The sequence below is a fragment of the Montipora foliosa genome, chromosome 13 (genome assembly GCF_036669935.1).
Source record: "Montipora foliosa isolate CH-2021 chromosome 13, ASM3666993v2, whole genome shotgun sequence".
Taxonomy (NCBI): Eukaryota; Metazoa; Cnidaria; class Anthozoa; order Scleractinia; family Acroporidae; genus Montipora; species Montipora foliosa.
The window spans coordinates 21,845,046-21,863,989 of NC_090881.1; the positions used below are offsets into that span (position 1 = coordinate 21,845,046).

The following is an 18,944-nucleotide window of genomic DNA, read 5'->3' on the forward strand; positions in this document are numbered from 1 at the left end:
AAGAACATTGAAAACACCGTCTTAGAACATTGAAAACACCGACTTCCCGAAACTGTAAAATAAGCTCCAAAAGGCACAAGAATATACCAGAGGTGAGTCATTTTGATTCATTTTATTGAATGAAAGTTAAATTGAGCATTTTTTAGGCTTTATAATCGACGATATTTGATTTCCCATACAAAGTCTTATAACGCGTTTAAATTCTCAACGGCTGTCTGTAGTGACGCGAGCTTGGGCTGCCTATGGTAAGAACTTGTCCCCAGGGGCTCTTCTCGCCCTACTATGTTTTTCTTCGTCGCCATTTTCTTTCGCCCGTTTTCACTTTCCCTTGCCTCCGCGATCTGCCCCTGGGTCTCCGAGGATGTCCCATAAATTGAAGGCGAATGTTTAACAATGATTTCTTTAATATCTACATCTTGAATTTTTATCCTAATTAACTAATCACGAGAATTGAATAAAGAGCAAATCAACGCCTGTATCAGACTAAGGTTGTGTTCTATTTGGATCAACCGTTTCTACCGCAACCGGTTTCGGTTGAAGCGGTTGAGGTTTCCCAATAGAACACTTTTTCAACCGTTTTCGGTTGAAGCGCGGTAACTCCTGGGAATAGTTATTACCAGACTTCTCAGCGTTGACAAGTTGGCAAGAGCCCGCGGCCAACATTAAATGGCCCGCGTAATCGACAGCGGTTGCTGTCAATACTTTTTCAACCGTTTCAACCTTAGTTTGATGCCGGTTGAAAAAGTTGATCAACCAAATCAACCGAAAATGGTTTTTTCCCAATAGAACACGAAAACACCCAACCAACTAAAAACGGTTGATCCCAATAGAACACAACCTAAATGTTGTTAACTCTCTTTGCTACAACTTTTTGTCGTTTCTCCTCGAAATAGCGGAGGACAACAACCGGAAGTGAGGGTTTCTCCTTAACTCGCCTCGACGCTACCAAATTTGTATTGCCACGTTCTTTTACTCCAAGTAAGATGATATTCTTGAGATATTAAAGCGGAGACCGAGATTGCTCGCACATGGCAAAAGTCGACTTCCGGTTGCCCTATGTGGCAAACAAAAGGCCTGCAATCCTAAACAAATTGATTGGGACGTTTCAACCTTTTTAAGCAATTATGGGATGCAAAATATATTTCAAGGTAAAACTGGTCTTTCCATACTCCCCTTCTTCCCACCCTCCTCCCCCCCCCCCCCACATCAATGTTGAACGTTCTCAGCGCGCTCCATTATTTCTTCTCATGACACGACCTCGTTTGGGGCCAACATTGACTGGGGGAAGGGGGGGGGGGGAAGAATGAGATGGCAAACAGAGAGAGTGACGCGCGTTGTAGTGTCCCAAATAATTTGTCTAGGATTGTGGGTCTGTTCCTGAAATAAATAACTCATTAGCCTCGGTGCAATCCTTTGAAAACAGGAAACCGAATAGTTTTATAACGTCATCTCGGGAACAGACCCGTGCTACTTACTGGCCAAGATCAACTGTGAAATGTCGAGGAGAAAAGCAAAATATATGATATGCATGGCCTTGAGATACGAGTTTCCGGTAAAAAACACGGTAACGTTAGGGTGACTTTAAGGAGCTTCAACGGAAGTTTGTTTCCATATGGTTTAATTTAGACAGGGGCTACATGTCTTCTTCAAATTGAAGTACAAAACTAAGGCAACGAATGAAAAAACGATCATCTGAAATGCAAGTCTCGTCCTCAGTCTTCCTACGGGTGAACTGGGAATAAAATTAAGGAGAGTGACCTGGAACGACTTTGGTTGATAGGAGTGTTTCCTTTCACTTCAGGCTACATGAAGTAACCAACTCCTTCAAAGACGATAGGCTTAGAAGAATGACTTGACGAGTCCGGATTGTTCGCTTCCTGCCGTTACAAAAGATTTCAAGTAAGACAAACGAGACCAGCAGTTTAAATTTACCACTTCTACCCACTAACAGCCGTTCATACGGAACCCACGCCCGCAATGTGCGCGCTAGTCAAAACCGTGCTATCCTATCAATCCTTTGAACTTTTACCGCAAACGGTGCACTTCTGTGCGTAAACGACGGTGTTGTCGATCTACCCTGTCGAGAGGACTTCATCAAAGTCTTTTTTCGCGAAGTTAATGGAATACTGGACTGGATTCGTCTTAAATTAGTAAGAAAAAGCTCAAATAACAGCCGAAGCACAACAGCTGACTTTCGAATCGCTGCTCGCTGGCAACCATGTTTGGCACCAAAGTTTTTTGATAAAAAAGTTGCCGCAAAATCTTTTAAATGGTTTTCTGGCCCTTTACGGATAGCACAGTTTTTCCAGCTCGCTGAATTCTGATTGGTCAATCTAAATTTCAGTAGCTCTCGCCGTGTGAAAGTAATAAGTAGCAATCCAGAGATGGATGCTAAGACTTTAGTACTGAAGATCAGCGCTAATTCCTTGATGATATGGTGCATTTCTCTGTCAGCTTCTGAAGTCGTTACAGCAGAATGTAGTTATTAAATGTCCAAACATCCTTTGAGTGGCGTAAAGTAGTCCAATACGGATGATCGCGTTTGGCCTCAAACCTCCTGCATTAAGTTCGGTGCGTTCTTCAGATAGGCCTGGGAACGAGACCCAACTGCAATATATATTAAAAACGTTTGAAAAATTCGTTGAAAAGATTCCCTCTATTGCTGACCATTAAGCTCCAGTATACTCTCTTTGATTTTCTGCGTCGCTTTGCTTGCATTAGGAATGATGTATCTCTCTGTCTCTAAAACCTCAATATTCTCTCCATCGCATGTTCCATATTTAAATGTTATTAAGTCCGGGTGTTTTCTCTTCGAAGTGATTTTTACTATTGAGGTCAGATGGTGTCTGTTTTGAATGTGCGCCCAGCCGTCTCTCTTAGGAATCTCCCGTAAAATAAACAACTGAACCGCTGTCAGGAGAATGTAACTGCAAACGGAAGACATACAATCAAATTACGTTGGTTTATTGAATTGTGTTGAAAGCAATTTCGCGATTCTAATGATTGAGAATTTGTAAACTTGACCCAGAATAGGACGTGCAACGCAAATGCATAACAAAGGGAGGGGGGTGGGGGGGGAGGGAGGGAGGGAGGCTGACGCCGTCTTGGTTTCAGCTTCAATCGAGGTGGTGTGGAACTGGTATTGTTACCTTGCAATTACACTCGAGTTTGCGCTGCCTCGGTTTACAAGCAGGCTTCTGAGGCAAGCGTTACAGAGAGACTTAGCATCGCATTTATTGCTGATTCCGGCGAATTTCTTGCCTGTTGTCTACAGATATCAAGAGGCAAGTGAGAATAACAGAACGTATTTCATAGGTACTGACATTTATCCACGAAAATCATAATGAATAAAATTCGTAATGATTCTAATTGTAGCCAATGAGGAATACGAACGACAAAAATTCACTGTAAAGAGATATCGTTCGTCCAATAAGCAACACGAACGACGAAATTTCACTAGTGATGGATGAACGTATCGAATGGAAAGTCATCCGAAAGCCGTTGCACAAAAACCACGCGCTTTGAAAAATGGCTGAAGAAAGGTTTGCTTATGTTTGCTCAGTTGAGGATTTTTTTTTTAAACAAGAAAACAAAAATTCCGCCCAAAAAACTAAACGAAACGCAAAATTGCTTGAAAGACTTTTGAAAACGAAGGTCGAAGAAAGGAAAATGAAAGTTATTCCAGAGGTTGAGCTGAGTAAATATTGAATACATCAACCAATTTATCATCTCCGTCCGCGATAAAGATGGCAATGAATACGAGCCGACTTTCCTTCGAAGTTTAGTGGGTAGCTTGGAACGGCACATGAAGAAAAAGGGCTATTCCGCAAGCATAACAAACGACTCGGCATTTGAGAAAACAAAAACAAACAAACAAAAACAACTAAAAAAGCAAGGAAAGGGAAAGAAACCCAAAGCATCGGTAGCTTTGACAAGCGAAGAATTAAAAATGTTGTAAGAGAAGAGTTTGCTCCTAGGCACTCTGGCTTAATAACACTCTTCACTTCGGACTACTTTGGAATATTTGAAACACGGTAAGCGTTGTAAATTTTATTAAAATAAGTTGTCGGTTGGGCGATTTTAAACCACTTTTTATTGCTTTATCGCCTCACTCCATTTGTGTAAAATAAATTTGTCTATCAAACACTACCACCAAAAAAATCTCAGTACCTATGAAATAAATACATTACAGCATGGAAAATGTTTTGTACGATTTTTATTTACTCGTTGTTTCGTATCAGAAAACGAACGAGTGAGCGCGGCGAACGAGTGAGTTTTCTGATACTACTCAACTCGTGAACAAAAATCGTACGCGCACATTTTCCATGAAGTAATTTCTACTTTCATGATTCTATAAACAAGCAGCAGCCTCCCAGTTGCTCTTTCGTGTAAACACGATGCTTTATCTCTCTAACGCAAGTGAGAAAGAACGGAAATATTTTCATTTCGTGCGTTAGCACTTGTGTTTGCGGTGGGCTAGTTTACACAAGTATTACCCCCTTGTGCCCCGGTTTCATCGTGTCACGGCCCATGCACATATTTGCAAAGCGTCGGAACACTGTAAAGAGCATAATTCCCAATGAATGAACCCTTAGGTTATTCAGTATGTAAGGTACCTTTGTACTAGCTGTCCATTGCGTACAATTTGATGACATCTATAGGATGATATAACATCTTTGCGATGCAGCCATGTTTTGATATTGATGGCTTCCTTTCTTGCTTCTTCCTCTGAGCTGGTACTGTAATTGTCTGCGTTCAAAAAGGAGGCAGTGTTGTCCAGCGGTTATGGTGATAGACTCCCCCGCGGGTTCTTTAGCTAGGGAACTACCTACTTATTAACCAAGAGTGAGGTCTACCGAACGCTCGAGGGTAATAAGTTGTTTATTATATGGCTTTATAGTTGATTCCTTCACATCCGGTAGTTCTCGCATAATTTCGAGACAAATGATTAAAATTTGGAAAAGGTCAACGGCCAAACAAATACAGAAAAGTTCCAAGTTTTGATTTTAATTTGGATAATTCGCAATCAGCCAGTGGGAAATTACGGTAAAATAATGCCCCAGCACTTAGCCAATGAGGGCGCTTGTTATATCAGCAACGAGCAGTGGCCATATAATAAAACATCATAATCGTCTTTGTGGCCTTCAGCCGAGTAAAATGCTATGCTGATTGGGGAGACGACAAATCCAATAAAAATCGAAGCAGAAGAAATAAGATCAAAGGTCGTTTTTTTGTGACAGGGAAAACCGGAGTACCCGAAGAAAAAGCTCTAGGAGCAATGAGAGAACCAACAAACTCAACCAGGGTCACATTGGTGGAGAGCGCTCTTACCACTACACCAATTCTCGTAAGTAGGTCCTTTACTCGATTCAGAGACAACCAACTTTATAATTTATAAAATACCTCCTTCATCCTCATCATCGATGCTAAACACGGGTTGAACATTTCTGTAGAGTTTGCTTTGTTTGTCTTTATCACTGACATGTCTGCGAAGCGTTAAATAAAGTTAAAACGAGTCATTAGAGCGACTAGTAAGGCAAGTAATTTCTCGACCAGTTTCGGCTTCCAGAGAGATTCTGTATTGCGTTGACTACAAACGGCAATCCCCTGGCTGAAATTGCTTTTGGCCAAAAGTCAAAAACTTAGTTGATTTTAGCGCATTTCTTGCCTGTAAGCTAACAGATATCAAACAACCTCCCAAACAGGAAAAACAAGTTAGAATAAAAAGACTTTTCATGCTTTAATGACAAGCAGAAGCATGCAGTTTGCCGTTTTACTAGCATGCGAGCAAGCTTTCTCGAGGGGGTGGGCGTGGGGTGGGGGTGTGGGGTGGGGACGAGGGAGGCAAGAGGGGAAAGAGAGAGCTTGCACAGGACTCCCACACATTTTAACACCGCCCCGTGTACGCCTCTTTCATCCCCAACCCCTCCAACCCCTCTCCCCCCCCCCCCCCCCCGGCTACCGTTCTGGCCCAGTTGTTCAAACGATGTATAGCGCTATCCACCGGATAAATCACTATCCATTGGATAGTGCAATTGGTTTCGCTATTACTTATCCACTGGATAGTGATTTATCCGGCGGATAGCGCTATACATCGTTTGAACAACTGGGGCCAGAACGTTATGCTAAATCTCTCTATTACGATTGGTCAAAAATCTCGATAGACGTTCTCGTTCTCTATTACGATTGGTCAAAAATCTCGACAGTCGTTCTCGTGTCCGAACTATGTGGTAAATAACATGTCACAGGTCTGATTAACTCCTTTTGGGGCAACGCGAATTTTCCCTAGCATATCATAAAATACCTCTCCACAGGTTGATGTGACTCGGCAATGTATTTTCCTAGTTTCTCTCTGACGTGTGTGCCTGACTTGATGGCTGAAGACAGCATACTGACCAGACCACCCTGAAAACAATATAAGAGCTGCTACACTACTGAAGAGCTGAGGGCGTTTAATTAAGCAAGTAGCCCACGAAGCTGGCGGTATTGTTGGCGCGGAGAATGGGGAGAGGCGCTGTCCATTCTCCGCCCGGTTTCCGTCCGAGACTGAAAAACTCCCTAATTAACAGAAACAGGCGGTTTTGCATATGGGTAGAATAATGTTCAGCTAAAAAATATAGCGGTAGTCAGGAGCTAACATTGCAAGATAATGGCTTAAGACTGACTATTTTTGATGTTTCGTGCTTGAGACTGCAACAGTACATGTGATTCAAAAAGCAGCACTTCGAAGGCGGGCTAAGAAAAATTCCGCGTGAACAATTTTTTTTTTCGAAGCCTGGAGGTCAATAAAGGATCCGCAATCTGGAAATGACCTCACTGCCATCAGTTTTGATTGGTTTACTGGATTGTCTCCATCCTTTTTGATTGGCCAAAGTAATTACTTTGGTTTTGGTTTTACGACAATCGATGGAAACTCTCTCTATACCACAAAGACTAGACCACAACACTGTCATAACCATGTCCTTCCCAGATGAACGGAAAGTATCAAGCCGTGAGTTTGCTTGTCATATGACTTACTCTATGATCTACTGGGCTTTTCTCCTCTCTTGACAGTTCTTGAAGACCCTGGAAATGAAACAAAACATTTTGATCCAAATTTCGCTCACTTCAGCTTATTCAATATTATCAAAGTAATGATAACAATGAACGAGATATGTCCAGGTTTGACCCTAATTAGATGCACGCGGATTTCAATAAGCGTCACGAAGTGTCCCCTTGCTCTGCTAGCCAACTTCAACATCACTTGTGTCTCAGAATACCGACAATTTATGTCACAAAGTGTCCCCCAAATGCTGCTCTTTAAGTGAAGATTAACTGCTGCATTTACCCAAAGCTAAAAATAACGCTAACCTTTTCCCTTACCTTATTGTTGAAAATAGGTAGCAAATGCTTAGACTTAAAGGGACACTTTGTGTTGGATGTCAAAATTGGGCGTGCATCTAATTAGGGTCAAACCTGGACATAAGTGGAGACTCCTGGGGGTTCCCCATTGACGAGTAAAATCGTCTGGCGTTAGACAAAGTAAAATACTAAGTCTGGCCGGTTTAGCCCAGTGTAGGCGTCAAAGGGTAAAGTAACATAAAATAATAACAAGAAAAAAGGAGTAAGGTTAAGTTAAATTTAAGATTTTCATAAAAGAGAAAGTTTATTCAAAATTGGTTAAGGAGTTAATTAACATTATTATATGACTAGCTCCGTGAGCGGGCAAGATGAACCAAATCGCGCGCTCTGATTGGCTACCCGAGCGGGCAAGATGGAGCGATACTGCCCGCTCGGGATTTCTCGCTTGGTCCCGCAAGATCAAAGATCATTTTTTGGTGTTTTAAGTCATATAATAAATCCTTTATTGACCAAGATTGTTCGGTCAAGATGACTGGATATTGGCCTCGTTCTTTTTTTGCGTGTTTATGGACCGAGACTTCGTCTCGGTCCATAAACACGCAAAAAAAGAACTTGGCCAATATCCAGTCATCTTGACCTCACGCTTGGTCAATAACCCATACTTATCAAATGGCCCGTACGGCCCCGCGTGCGCTTTCAATGCAAAACTGTTGGGAAATGCCCGTATGAGGGCCGTACACATTAGCGCAAGCAGGGCCGGAAAAAGCTGTACGGCCCTACCAGGAACACGTACTGATCCTTGCAATGCAATTTTAGGGGATTTCGTCGTTTTTAAACATCCAAGTAATTTACAGCCAGAAAAGCAAATGCAAACAACATATTAGATAAATTTTCTGTGCAGATTTTTGTTTTTTATTTTGTCCTAACTTCATCTTCTGAGTGTTCTTGAATTGTGTAAAGAGTCCATATGATAAATGCTCATTGACTGAGTTTAGGTCAGGCCGGACAGGAAAATATTTGGCTCTCAATCATGCGCTCGGTCCATACGCCAGGACCTCGGGCCAAATATTTTCCCGTCCGGCCCTCCCACTCAGTGAATAAGTACATAGTTTAAAAGCAAAGAAAAATAATTTTGTGTAGCATGTATGCAACTATTGCAAGTTCCCAAAAACAGAATTCTTAACTCTCAAGATTTGCATTAGAGTAGAACAGTAATTTTAACTGAAGTTAAAATGCAGTTTAACTGAGTTAACAACTAGGAGTGACTGCAGTCAGTTGTTATCAGTGGTTTTGTTATATTTGTGCATGTGTTGGATTCCTCGTGCTTTGTGTGGTACAGCTTATTCATTGGTGTGGCGTGAAGAAGCACCCAACATCCACTTAGTGAGGCACTTGTTAACTGATGGATTCTACTCTTAACCTTTGCCAAGCCACAAATAGCAGTAGCACATAACTCACGTCAGTGTCTGAAAAAGCCTCTGGATTGCATACAATGCAGGTGCTAGGGGAGTGATCTGCCAGTCCTGATGATAAGTCGTCTGACAACAAGTCATGGAGTGCTGGTATTTTACAACAAGGAAAGTAACACATCCATCAGCATGATGAGGTAAATAATAATAATAATAATAATAATTATAATAATAATAATAATAATAATAATGATAATAATAATAATAACAACAAAAATAACAACAACAAACAATAACAACTGGTCAATTGCTATACATTCAAATACCGACAAAACTGCTCATAAAGATTTATCAGGTTCTTCCGCACTCAATGCAAAAGCATGTGGCTGGGATTAAGAGTCAAAGACAACAAGCTACGTTTTGTGGTAGTAGTTTTTGGCCTTGTATATTGAAACGTTTCCCATTGCTTGCATTTTGAGTTTGTATTGGCCCTTCTTCCAAAGGCAAAAAAGTCTCTTTGAACAACGCTCTACACTATAAAAAAGATTTTTTTCCATCTTTTTGAATGCAAAAAATTCTAATTGGCCCTCCTAATTCAAAGGAGCATATTTCCTTTCCAAATTACATAACCATATGTTATTTTATGACACACACACAAAAAATAATGTTAATAATACTTGTGACAAATTGTTATGCAAACTTACCAAGATATCCTCCACATGCAATACTGACATACTTTGATTTTTTCTGAAGAAAGAAAAGCATATAAAAACATTATTAACCAAGCAGTTGGTAATCCCTGGTTCAACTTCTTGGCTGCAATTGTAGATAGCCAACTGTTTTGTTGTTGTGTTGTGTCGTTTCGCTGATTGTGTCTCATTGGCCCTGAAAAGACCCCTATGGGGAGTAGTCAATTAAGTGTAGGTATTTAAGTATCTATTTATATTAATGCCTCACATGATTGGCCTTGAAGAAACCATGGTAACTTGTTTGTATCAAATGAGTTGATAGAAGTCATAGGGAGCAGGGATGGTGCAGTGGTGAGAGCACTCACCTCCCACCAATGTGACCTGGGTTCAATTCCCAGATGCAGTCTCATATGTGGGTTGAGTTTGTTGGTTCTCTACTCTGCACTGAGAGGTTCATCTCTGGGTACTCCGGTTTTCTCTTTTCCTTGAAAACCAATGTTTTCATCTGATTTGAGTTGATTTCTATGTACATTCCCTAACTTTCCATTCTTTTGGTTTATCAACAATATATTAATCCTTTGCTAAGAAGATTTCCTGCACAAGCCTCCACTCTAGGCTTGTTCCAGTCCAACTACAAGGACATGAAACTGGCATTTTACAATTCCTAAACCTGTCCCCAATTTGTACATACATACATATTTATTAATATAGAGGATGCTAAAAGGTCAAACGGGTCCGATGGGAGTACATTTAAAGGCTAATATAAGAGCCTGACATATAAAGCTTATTGGAAAATACTTAGGTTGACTATCATCATCCTCCTGGCAAGAATTGGGTTTAAAAATAACTATTCCAAAGACTTGGTGTGTGGGTAACTTGGTTATGGTAATGAATCTGATCAAACCAGCTTACTTGGGCCTAAGGTTAGCTTTAATGAACGTTTAGGATACTACATGTATCTGTATTGGCAAAACAATGACCTGTGACCTGCCCAAATTGACCTAGGTTGAAACAAAATGACCTAGTTTGGTTGCATATTAACCTTAGGAACAACATGACCTGCAACACATGCATCAGTTGACTGTTGGCCGACAGGTCAGTCATCAACAATCTTTGAGGTTCCTATCATGCATTGGTAATGTATTGGTGGCGTGTTGGTGCCGTATTGGTGCCGTATTGGTGCCGTGTTGGTAGCGTGCTGGTGACCAATTTTCTTAGATGACTTTTCACCTTGTAACTTGCTGGGTTGTCATCTTTTTGGTAGATTCCTGGTTTCCTTACTAGCTCCACCAACCTTCAAAGCTCATGCCTGATTTATTACAATTATTACCCTAAGAAAACATCATGAAACAGGGGTTACCTGAAGGAAGTTAGCGATGACCATATGAACATACTGATCTTCCTCTTCACGTCCTGAACCCATAAAACACAGATGTTCCCCACTTGCAGCTGAACCAGCTTCGATAGACTGCTGTTGGGTTGCAAACAACGCATTGGCAGCTGTAGCAAATTCTGATGGAGCTTGTAACATCTAATGTAGAACAAGCAAATTTCTTCTTGGTTTAAATATAATTTTTCTTTGTATAATATTCATTATATCATAATCTGAATTAACAGTTTGACAAATGTTGAACCAAATATAAATTTAAACCATACCATGTGCATGCAGCATACTGTGCAATCCGGAGTCAAGGTTGTTTAAAGCACAATAGCTCAATAATTGATTTTTATGGCAATTTGTACCAATTGGAATTTCAATAATTTGGTCAAAGTGTCTTATTTGGGGGAGCCAAGTAACCTTACAATCTTGTGATCACATATTTTTCTGACACACTTTTGTCTGTTCAAAAACTCAAAAAAATGTAGGCAAACATTTTGCAAACAAAATATTTCCAAAATACACATGCACTGGAGGCTTAATGCCTCAGGATAAGCAGGAGGTTCATTTAGGGCTGGCTACACAGAACATTAACCAGGTAACAACACTTTATTGAGTACATGGTTGGAAAAGTGGCAAGGGCACTTGCCTTCCACCTAAGTGTTGTGAGTTTCACTTCCCAAACAGGCATCGTTTGTGGTTTGGTTCTCCACTTTTCTTCCCTGCAGCGTATTTCACTTTTTGCTCTCATGACGAAAACTCAATGATTGCTTTTTTTCTGGAGGGTGTAAACTGCAGGTTGCTGGTCATTGTTTCACCAAAGCTAAAACAACCCAACCCTTTCCTCATGACAACATTAGGCCTAAACACTGTGCTTTAGATAATGTTTAAATCTAAGGTTAGCATTATTTTTGTAAAGGTTTGGGTTGTTTCAGTTATGGTAAAACAATGACCTACAATTACTGAAACCTGCACTTTACACAATCTGGATTTTTTCTGCTTTAATTTGGTGTGATATAATATAATTTAGAGCCTCTCCTATCAGAGGAGCACTTGTGCTTAAGATTAGAATAATGACATCATTATAAAGTCATTAGGGACCATTGAAAAAGATGATGTTTTTTAATTTATGTCCAACAGCCTTGCTATTCTTACCAAATTAGCATCCAAGTGAAATGCGGTAGGAAGATGGCCACTGTTATATTGGTCTGCAGGTCGGCAGTCTACCACAAAGAATCTAACACCATCCTTCTGGAAAATTGTAGGAGGTCACACAAATATAGAAAATTAAAACAAAGGAGAGCCTGGCCACTTAGAAGTAAGCAGTTTCTTTATTTTGTTTTTCTTTTTATTAAAAACTGGTAAAAGCAAGACCCCGGGTACTGAATGGTCCCTTCAAATTTTAAAGTGCTTGCAAAAATTTGGCCATTGCACCATTTCCGCGCTAATTTTAGACAAGTGCTTGCTTGCTCATGCTCATACAATTTTTGCAATTGCTTGTATGCTTGAATTCTCGTTGAAATTTGCTCCTACATGTACATGTACCATTGCTCGAAAGTTCACAAATCGTTCTTTGTCAAGGTTTTGGTACAGAAATAATGCTTTACTACGAAGAACTGAAACCCTTTCAAACTACCGGTACTCATGTTTTGCTATGCATAGTAGGTGCACTTCAATAAAAAAAGCAGCGTAGTGGAAAACCCCCTCAGTCAACGAATAACATTGAGTTGCATTAGACAGGGTAAAATCTGTCACGTCTCACTGCCAGCGGTCAAAGGTTAACTTCCCCTTTATTCTCTCTATCTCCTTAGTTGAGTTTTCTATTCCATCAGTAGCTCCACTTATGTCCATGGTCAACTCCTTTTTCTTCACCTCAATATGTTTGATATCATAACTGATGCTTGTGCTTCTCTGGAGACGCTTAGTGAATTTAATTATTATACAACATTTACCATACACCAATCAGGATGTGTTACTTACTTTTCCTGACTGATTCACCTCGACAAGTTCAGAGATGGAAACAGGTAAACACAGAGCCTGAGAGAGGCTGTTGGAATTTATTGTCTTGATACCAAATAGTTGGTTATAATAGTCCTGTAAAATAGAAGTATACAAGTTGGCCATTTTCCCTTTCCATTGAACCATCAGTTACCTGGTGCTATTGAAAAAGAAAACTTCAGCAATTCACTGGTGTTGCTTTAGCATTTGATCGGCTGACAATAAGGAAGGTAATCTTTTAAGGCAATCAATCTGCTTAGTAATAATGAGAACAAAGAAACCACACAAGTGTCTTTTTTTGTGTTTCACACTTTAAAGTAGTTTCAGAATAAAACTGAAAAAATTTGTATTAAAAATAGAGAAGAGGAAACCCACCTTTCTAAAGGATTGTGGTGTTCTTGAAGCATAGTATTGTGCTAAAGAACATAAGTCTTCAATGTCGTCTTCTTCCAGTTGTAGAGGAATCGAAGATATTGTTTCTGATGAACAGAAGCAACAAAGAAGAAGAGTAAAATGACTTGTTTAAATAATACTAAATTAGCAAAACATACGGTAATTAAGCAAAAATTATTGCTCAGCCAACTCAACAAGTTGGGACGTTGAAACATAAATACAAAAGCAGTAGGCCATTTCCAAGTTGCTGTTTGTAAGTCATGAGCCCCTATCACATAGCATTAAGGTGGCTGTCACATGAATAAGCATTGAAAATAGAAAGGAAAGGAAAGAGAAGCCAGCAAAATGGAAGCTAATAGCCCAAGATGGCTTTGGAGAATCTCCACAATTTATGCTGCAAGACGAAACACCTGACAGTACGATGCACCCAAGATATGGATCCCTGAATCCTATCTTACTTTATTAATTAACCAGGTGCCAAAGACTTAAATCAGCTTTCTGTCATTTACTTTTAACATATTTAAACAGTCCTCACCAAGTAATTCTGTCTTGTTTTCATGTTCCATCTCAAATAGTGTATCTCTATAATGATTTAGAATAATAATTAATTATTATTGAACAATGTTATTTCTAGGAAAATTACACCAAAGACAAATACCATAGTAGTAAAGAGTAATCAATCAATCCTGTAGCATTAAACTTGGTAATGCCAGGGCCTTAGAGTATGTGTTATTGGGGAGGGGGGGGGGGGAGGCTAGGTTTGGGAAAGGATCATGGAAGTGTGAGGAGAGGGGGGAGAGGTTTAGGAGAAAACCACATTGTGGCAAAAAAGAAAGGGGGGGGGGGGGGGAGGACCTATAGCCCCCTAGCCCCTCCCTCTCCAAGGGCCCCTGAATGCTCTCTCCTTTTTGATAAGAGGAAACACAAAACAGAAGGAACTGTCTCCAAATAAACAAAAGCTTAGGGTTTTCCAGTGTTGTCAAAAGTAGCTGGCTGCCAGACAAGAGCGGGTCATGGATATTTAAGGTAGTAGTACATAATACATGTATTGGTGGAGTTAAAGGGTGCCTATTACAGCTTGGGATAACAACAGAATTGACCAGCAAAAGGTCATTTTAAATGCCAAGGATTGTAGGAGATCTGAGTATTACATGTAGGCGCAACGATGTTGGATAATACTTTAGCACCAATCATCATTAGTTGCACTTAAAATGACTTGACAAAAAAAAATTTATGATAACAAAACTAATAATAATTATTAAAACTAAAGGACGGGTTATTTTGGTTGTAGTAATCTGACCATCATACCTGCCATTAATGACCATAACAAGCATAAGGAAAAAGACCAAAAAGGGATCAGCTTCCAAGAGGTACAAATCCCAAATGGCTCTTAACACCTCAGATTCACAAGCTACCACAAATAGGCTTCTTAGCTTAAAAATCAAGAAAATTGACAAAATAGATTTGGATATGTTGTACAGTAGATAAAAATTTTCAGACTAGTGTTTTTTTACATTCCTTTGTCTTATAGACATTATCATAATCTGAAACAATGGAAAGTAAAAGTCAACTTGTTTGAAAATTTTTTATCCAAGGACAACATATGACACACACAAAATTAATAAATCTAAAGCACAAACATGTACAGCACAGGTGACTGTTTGATAACATGTTATTTTGATTTTGTCAAATCGGGGTTACATTTCCAGAAATAACATTTGGCAAAGAATGTTTCAGCATGGTTCTCCTTTATACATGTAGCTGGCAACAAGCAATGAATTATTTTTGCCTCATCTCAACAGCTCAGTCATTAACAAATAAGCTGTTTAACAACATTCTTTGCTCATGATTTTTTTAACAATTCTCGTAATCCCACAGATCTAGGCTAGCCTAACAAAAGTCAACTGAGATAACCATTGAAAATTCAAATCCTACTTAATTAATGTTGTATTTAATATAAAATGCTTTTTCTAACTTACCCATCGTTGACAATACATGTCAGGCCAGAGTTTCTTCGATTCCAAAAAGGAACACAACCCTGGGTCATGGTATTGTAAGAGAAGTCGGAAGAGATGAAATGGCTTTCCATCGCGTACACAATTTCTGCAATAGACAAAATTATGATAAGTCACCACTTTTAGCACTTATGATAAAAATAATATCATTCTTAAAACTTACCAGAAATATTTGGGCTTTAAAAGAAAGAAAAGAAGAAGGGCTTCTTTTAGGACACTACAGACAGATTATGTCCAGAAATCCACGTATTATTAGTAGCACACCAATAGACCATTTTACAGTTGTAGCTAAGTTATCTGGCCTAACAATGGACGTGAGGCTGCCGGTAACACTGTTTTGAAGCAAACCTTTTTGCTACTTCAGTTAACATAATGAGATGCAGTGAGGTCTGTGTCAATACAAGGTCACCGACAGCCTTGCAGCCATTCATAGGCCAGGTCACTGAGACTGGAAGTGCAATCTTTGGTTTTAGTTTGTTGATTCTCCACTGTCCTCTATGAGATTTTTCTTAAACAATTCTATTTTCTCCTCTCACAAAGAATCAACAAAATGACTTAGTTTGCTTTCTATCCAATTATAAAAATTTCAAGAATCTGTTAGTTATGACAATATACAACCATTAAAAAGGCAATAGTTACCACTGTTGACTACCATTTTCCACATTTTTCCTTGTTCGAAAAATAAATATCCAGGTGACAGTATTTTGTCCCTTGATTTCTCTACAACAATGTCTAATAAAACATTGTTATTGAACATGAATCTGAGTTTGGCTATACTTTGCAAGTTCTTCTGGGCAATGAATCAATCTTGCAAGTGAAAGCTAAAGTGGAACATGGCCACTACATCAGGGCTACATCTCTCAGTTTTTATGCAGGTAGTGATTGTTTTTCAGCAGTCCTGAGCAGTTTTGAAGCAGAACTTTTTATGTGTTTCTTCACCCTATTGATTTCATCAGTGATGTTGGATGCCTGCAATGGGAGATCATTGCTGGGTTGTAATGAGGGCTGTATTCTATTGTTCCTGGACTTAGTGGAAGCCCCTGGATATGCCAGGCACCCTCCTTCCACTTGAGTGAAGTGGTCAAACAGAACAATCAAGGTGTCTGTAAAATCAGCCTCAGCTGATTCCACTTGTTTCTACCTCGAATATTCTAACCGGATTATGTTGTTCCCTGTTACTCACCTAGGTATATATTTATAAAGCAAAGCATAAAAGCAATTGTAGACATCATTCATGGGTAGCTCCAAGCTCATGAAAGGTGCAAGAACCTCTGTCAAACCACTGGTAGAATGGTATTTTTCATTACGAGATTTGCAATAAAAGGTTATGATGCCTTCCATGTCTCTAGCAACCTCTTCTGCTTCATCTTCTGGTAGCCGAAGCTTTGCTATAAAGAGAATAAATAAACCACAGGCATTAGAAAGGGGTTAACTAGAATTAATTATTACAAAGTTGCAATAGCAAATAATTAACAATAAGAGGAACAATTATTGTTTTATAAATTTATGCTGTAAATTCAAATGGTTGAGCACTAGTGCTTTACTACTGGGCACTTAACCCTTTCAGCCCCGTGGGGTTCCCCGTTGATGAGTAAAAGGGTCTGGCGTTAGACAGAGTAAAATCTATAAGTGGCACTATTGGGAGTTAAAGGGTTAATGGGGACATAGTTTTTGAGTGAATCTAGCTGTTGTTAACCCTGTCAGCCCAGTGGGGTTCCCCGTTGACAAGTAAAATCGTCTGGCGTTAGACAGAGTAAAATCTATAAGTGGCACTATTGGGAGTGAAAGGGTTAACCATAGGGAAAATGGAGTACCTACAGAAAAACTCTAAAAAACAGAGTCGAGAACCAACAAACTCAATTCACATATTTACGTTGCCATATCCAGAATTCCAACTTAGTTCAGACTGGTGGAAGGTAAAAGGTTTCGGCCCTACTGCCCCTAAAAGGGAGTGTGCAATGCATCTTGACAGAAAGTGAGAACCATGTAGGGGACTTAATGTGTGCTTCCTTGGAAAGTTTGAAATCTAGTCTCTTGGAAATGCTAATTAGTTTTGGCATTTTAACAAAAGGTCTTGTTTTCCTAAAACAGTCCAAACAATGACTTGATCAGACTATACTCTACCTAATTTGTGAATCAGAGACCCCTTGGAAGGAAATTGGAGAGTAAAATTCAGCTGTAGAACATATTACGTTAAGAAGCCACAATATATTTGTGTAATTATGTTGTTAGGTAAGTGACCTGCAATGATTTTGACAGAATGGTACAATTAATTTTATTGTTAATTTAAGATTTAGTGAAATAAATACGTTTTTGAACAAGCAAAAATCATAATGGTGAATCTAAGATGAACAAAGAGCTTTGTAACTGTTAACATTAATTATGGATAAGCTCAATGATCATAAAAACATCGACTCTACCCATAACCAACACCTCTATGGCTCAAAGACGGTTACTATAGACCATAAGATAACGAAAATTTAGATGACAACTAACTCGATAATAACAACTGATTTTCCTCGATTAAAATTAACCAAATCAACGCGTCCTTAATTTTTTTCGTCTCGTACTATAAACGTGCCCAAACATCACCTCAGATCTCTTTTACCAGATTAATGAAAATGAACTGTACGACTAATCCAAACTCACTAGCTTGTTTGCGGCAGTCATCGCGAATGCAGTCTTGCTCTTGAAGATCAAGCAAACCATCCCAACTCGATAAGGCATCAGGCTTTCCCACGACGTTAAGACAAACCTTCAAAAAGACAGTCGATTAACACTTACAAATTAACTTATTAAGTTATCTTAAGATCAATCTTAACAAATCTGATTTCGTTTAACGAGCTTTACCTTCCACACATCTGCTCTATTTTCTGCTGGAATTTTGCGTCCCCGACAAAGCTCACGCAATCTGTCAACGTCTTTCTGCTTTGACAATGCTAATACTAAATCTGTGTGCCTAAAAGAAATCATATATGAAACACACGTATTTTTAAAAGCCCTAGGATCACTCATGACGACAATTCACGGCTTGCATATGCCTGTAATGAAAATATTTTGATAATTTTACCACCCAACATCGTCAAGTCCACCACCTTCCGCCATTTTGGAAACGTCATCATTGTTCACTTTCCCATGATTCTCCCCCCAAGTTGCCAAGGATTATTGCCAAGTGATTATTGCGGGATTTTTTGCGGGTTGATCTTGCGGGACAAAATAAACACGGGACCTGCGGGGTGCCTAAAGTATTTTGTGTTTATCAGGGGCATTTAGCTCGACAATATCCGAGAGCCATATTGGTTGTAAGAGGGCTGGAAAATTAGGAGATTTGTTTTGTTCGAACATTTTGTCTCGACCGCGTATTACGCCAGAGTGAGCAAGGAATAATTATTTTCGCTCAGAAAGGAGTCTGACACAACTTTTGGCGTCTGAAGGAGTTCCTGGCTAATTCAGAGAAAACCCAATTTTGTTGGGATACCGGGAGAAGAAAGATTCATTTGGGACACTACGAAAACTGGAAAGTTTGGCGGATCTTCTCTACTTTCTTGCTGCAGCTAAATCGAGCATTTGAATGGTCTCATGTGATTTTGAATGATACAAGCGATGTTTCGAGAAGTGAAAGAATAGAATGAATTCCACTCGTGTCCATTGCCTCAAGGCGACAGTGCAGAAAGGTTAGGGTACCGGTTTGTTGTGTTTTGTCTACTTTCAAACTCCAAAA

General features: G+C 39.5%; 2 protein-coding genes across 3 annotated transcripts in view; one reads left to right on the top strand and one right to left on the bottom strand.

Annotated features, from left to right (window-relative positions):
- Nucleotides 1-386: 386 nt before the first annotated feature.
- Nucleotides 387-18,343, bottom strand: LOC137982698 (TBC1 domain family member 23-like). 2 transcript variants are annotated; one of them, XM_068829834.1, is made up of 18 exons: nt 18,294-18,343; nt 18,074-18,182; nt 17,873-17,978; nt 16,407-16,611; nt 15,188-15,311; nt 14,517-14,641; nt 13,744-13,790; nt 13,191-13,294; nt 12,798-12,911; nt 11,973-12,068; nt 10,800-10,970; nt 9,455-9,497; nt 8,800-8,900; nt 7,018-7,065; nt 6,305-6,405; nt 5,404-5,486; nt 4,617-4,749; nt 387-2,927 (listed from the first exon to the last, which is right to left on the bottom strand). In XM_068829834.1, exons 1-18 carry the CDS (start codon nt 18,326-18,328, stop codon nt 2,657-2,659), a joined length of 2,016 nt encoding a protein of 671 aa, XP_068685935.1. In that variant the 5' UTR covers nt 18,329-18,343; the 3' UTR covers nt 387-2,656. The 2 variants fall into 2 exon arrangements, with proteins under 2 accessions (XP_068685935.1, XP_068685934.1); XM_068829833.1 differs by lacking the exon at nt 18,294-18,343 and having other exon boundaries at nt 1,581-2,927; nt 18,074-18,286.
- A 161-nt stretch (nt 18,344-18,504) lies between these two features.
- LOC137981834 (rho guanine nucleotide exchange factor 12-like) overlaps nt 18,505-18,944 on the top strand; it is a 73,311-nt gene continuing 72,871 nt past the window's right edge. Inside the window, exon 1 of the mRNA XM_068828876.1 lies at nt 18,505-18,897. The gene's annotated coding sequence lies outside the window, so the exon portion shown is untranslated. The remainder of the gene's footprint in view (nt 18,898-18,944) is intronic.